Source organism: Aplysia californica, unplaced genomic scaffold (assembly GCF_000002075.1).
Source record: "Aplysia californica isolate F4 #8 unplaced genomic scaffold, AplCal3.0 scaffold00265, whole genome shotgun sequence".
Classification (NCBI taxonomy): Eukaryota; Metazoa; Mollusca; class Gastropoda; order Aplysiida; family Aplysiidae; genus Aplysia; species Aplysia californica.
Window position 1 is genome coordinate 772,583 of NW_004797535.1, and position 4,107 is coordinate 776,689.

General features: G+C 39.0%; 1 protein-coding gene across 1 annotated transcript in view; it reads right to left on the minus strand.

Moving 5' to 3' along the window:
- Positions 1-50: 50 nt before the first annotated feature.
- Positions 51-4,107, minus strand: part of LOC101845106 (cholinesterase 2) — a 20,681-nt gene continuing 16,624 nt past the window's right edge. Inside the window, exon 3 of the mRNA XM_005100933.3 lies at positions 51-1,203. Within this exon, the coding sequence (XP_005100990.1) occupies positions 1,044-1,203 (160 nt within the window). The 3' untranslated portion in view covers positions 51-1,043. The remainder of the gene's footprint in view (positions 1,204-4,107) is intronic.

A 4,107-nucleotide genomic window follows, 5' to 3' on the forward strand; every position in this document is an offset into this window, starting at 1 on the left:
CATGTGTACATGTGTATTATGTGTGAGTGTGTGTGTGTGTGTGTGTGTGTGTGTGTGTGTGTGTGTGTGTGTGTGTGTGTGTGTGTGTGCATGTGCTTGTGTGTGTGCCTGTTGTATGTATTTACCATTCCGCAGCAAATTTCTTTGTGGAGACTAATAAAATTATATCTTATCTTATCTGTCTGTGAAAAATCAATGGGTGTACACCTAGTAGACACTGAAATGTGAAGGGGAAAAAGACAACATTAAAAGTAATAATTTGTTAGATCAACTAGATCTACAGTCATAGTTCAGAAGGGTGTCCGTTTTTTCTCCATTCAGTATTTTAGTCAAATTGGTCGAAAGAGTCGGTCATCTGACTGCTTCAAAGATGACAAGATAAGTGACTGGTCGTTCATTTCCCAATAAGGATTCACCTGTCTGATCAACAGAATAATTCACAGACTCATAGGCTTAATGTCCATCACTCAGTTGTCGTATTGAAATCAATATGCATGCTCTTCCCTAGTAAAATACAAATCGCTAACCCAGAATTACAAAGTTCTATATGCTCAGTATATAGTTTTGAGAAACTTGACGTAAGAAATTTTGAGTTTCACAACATGTCAAGCTTTTCCGAATGTAATTCTTTTAACACCTGGATAAGGACTTCATGGTCGTAGTAACTCAAAACGGCCAAAAATGTCAGATAGAACTTGGTAATTATGAGGTAGCGTAATAGAAACAGACTCACTTACTCATAACATTGTGTTGATGTCATAAATCAGAACTGGCATACAACTGTTTCCTTCTAAGATAAATGTACCGTACAGACCTTGACTCATTATGTAGTCAAAGCACCTAATGCAGCAAAAATATCTTATAGTTGTGTAACTAACACTCGTATAAATCCGTATAATCATACGTTTTCTGAGCCGACTCTCTCTCACATCTGTTTCCTCGTCGAAATAAAAATGAATTTAAATGCCTTTTTCTCATTATAACATAATATATACAATTGAATAGCCCAAAACGTATCATGTTTTTTCTTTCAACCAATAGTTCTATAAATCAGTATGCACATGTTTTTCCGGAACCGACTCCGTGAGTTCTTCCAGCCAGAATCTCCTCTTGTCCATCTCCAGCCCCTGTCTGACCTCCGCACGAGGTTTGAAGTCCAGGTACTTCATATCCTCCATATTGTACTGTGGCCAGTCGGCGCTCCTGTAGAATGGAGAACAATACACTGTATTGAGGTAAATAAATACAAACAAAATAATAATTTCCTCGTGTGAACAAACCGTACCCCCACGCTCTGCATCTGCCAAGTGTCTCAACTGTTTAAACTAATGCAAATTTGCACCGCTGTACCGCCAGCGAACTGACTTTTCTTGTTTGTTTGAGTAAAGAAACTCACATCGACGCAATAATGGTCATTAAACGCCGGTTTTAGTAAGAAAGTGAGACAGAAACAAACAACAGGGGGGGGGGGAGTAAAGAAGTAGAAACTATCAGTGACGCCCTCCAACCACACGCACGATTTGACTGCTCGAGGTACAAATTTCAAATGGCGGCTGCTTAAATAATCTCTTTCCCATACACACCTCCGCGAGCTTGGCAGTTCTAACACTTGTCGATATGCTTCTGATTTTCGCTGATAATAAAAATGCTATCATTTTGGGCTTTGGCCAAAATTTTAAAAATGAATTTGTTTGAAATTTTAATATTAAAGTCTCCTGAAGAAACTTCAGACGAATCGCCTGATAAAAGCTCGAATACCTTACGACTGTTTTTTTTTTCGATGGCAATCGCACAAGACAGATCAGGATGAGGCAAGACTGGCCAAAGTTTGACTTTAATCTTTACCAGTCAAACACCAGTGACGATGGCAATCGATGCTCTCCCGTTATACCAGCAGCCCGTTGTTCTGCCAGCTTTATACTCGCCTCAGGGTACGCGGCATAACGAGGTTTGACTGTATATAGCGAAATCCGGGGAACACTTTATGAACGAATTTCGCTATTTATGAATTTTAAGTTATATCAAGGTAGTTAAACAAAGTTAAAAAACTGGGTCAAAAGTTTTATAAAAAATGCTGCCTACGCTCCCCGAATATGCTTATTTGGTTCGTAAGTGTTCATTTTAATATTACTTGTATATTTGGGTTTTTGAAACGGATCTTTTTTACCTCTCCTGCTAAGAACAGCTGTATTATTTTGACCGACAAGTTTTCCACTTCTTTACTCCGCCATGGCTCACTCTCAGGTACAACTTCACCAAGACATAGCTTTGCAGAACAGCGGCAAGCTGTTGCACAATGCGTCATCTCTAATAAAAAGGGAAGGTAATTTACACGCGTGTCGACAATGCGCAACTTTAGAATTACAAATTCTGAACATTTTGGCAGTTCTGAGTTACTATGACCATGAGGTCAGAAACCAAATGTTCTATCTGCTCTGGTACAACCGTAAGATTATTCGGAGTAATTATCAAGATATTTAAAGAATTAGATTTTCAGAAAAGCTGTGAAAATCAAAATTGTTAACGTCACATTTCTCAAAACTAGGTACCCAGCAAATAGAATTTTGATTGATTTCGATACATTGTCTTCCTTCTTTCAGAGTACCCCCTTTAGACAAATTTGCAGATATAGATCTACACAAATCGAAACTCAATAAGGATCTCTCACTCGTAGTCAATTGAATGGCCATCCTTAACATGAAAACAGATTTTATAACATTTTCAATGTTTTGTGGAGAATTTCTGTCCCACTTTTGCGGCAGCGCGATCTCCCAACACCTGGAGATTCAAAAAACAACGCACACTTTGCGGTTGAGTTTATCCCATACGCGCGCTGTTGGAGACTTGTCCGGTACGAACACTAGCGAGTTCATGATATTCATGTCACGATCTTCCAGAAACTGTGATATTTGTTACATGGGCAGTGTGAGAGCAGGAGTGTCGTGCTGGATGACTGAGAGATTCTGATTTTTTCTTCGTGCTGTTTCGCACCATGAAGACGACGCTGTCGTCGCGGCTTCGTTAACTGCAGTCCTAAATCAGGCGTTCTTGATCTTATTCCTGAACTTACTACTCCGCGCCTCACACTGATGAAAGAAACATTTTCACGCCTTTAATACATGCCTTGAGCTGTTTACTTTTAAGGAATGAAACAATTTCGCAGATGCGACAACAAAATCTGCCTCTCTTGAACAGCGCTGGTCACTCGAGGCTGTCCTCTTTGTCGACCTCGGACATTTCAAGTGTGCTAATATCTTTGTATAAGTCGAGAACAGTACAACCAATGCCTTTTAGTCGTATTCCTGCTTCTCATACAGATTTTCCGCAAAGAACAAGGTGGAAGCGAAAAATGCGATCAGCTTCGCTACGTTGAGGAACCTTGTAATGAAAGAAGTTTAAAAATATATTTATTTATTTTTTAAAGCTAGGACATTGTTTAGAAAGAGCTACAGGCCATCTTCCAGGTAAATAATTTTTATGCGTTTGTAATATAGTAACTAATGAATACATTTTACTAAAGCATAGCTTACTGTATTGTAATGAAACGTACTCATGGAAATAGCAAATATCGTGCCTGGGTGTGTGGACTAACAACTACTCACTTATATCTCCAAACATCGTGACGAGAAGAGCATATTTAGCATTTTTATAACTTTTTAAAAACGTTACGTTTTTAATGGCGTTCAGTATATACATTATAAACACACACACACACACACACACACACACACATACACACACAAACACACACACACACGCATGCACACACACATGCACACACGCACACACGCACAGAGAGACATACACATATATATACACACCTTAACTTACCTTATCTTACCTTATCTTATCTTACCGTGTCTTACCTTATTTTATCATACCCTATCCTATCTTATCGTATCATGACATATTATATTTTATCTATCTTAGTTTTTTTGTATGTTTGTTTTGGTAATTAGTGTTTTACGGCGCTCGCAACTGCATGCTCATGAGCGCGCGGGACACACTAAAAGTTCAGTTGGTAGGAAATTTTGAATTTTGCCCGGGTGGCGGCCGAAGCCTACTCTTATCGATTTTAGACCACCAAGGGATCTTTAACGTGCGCAA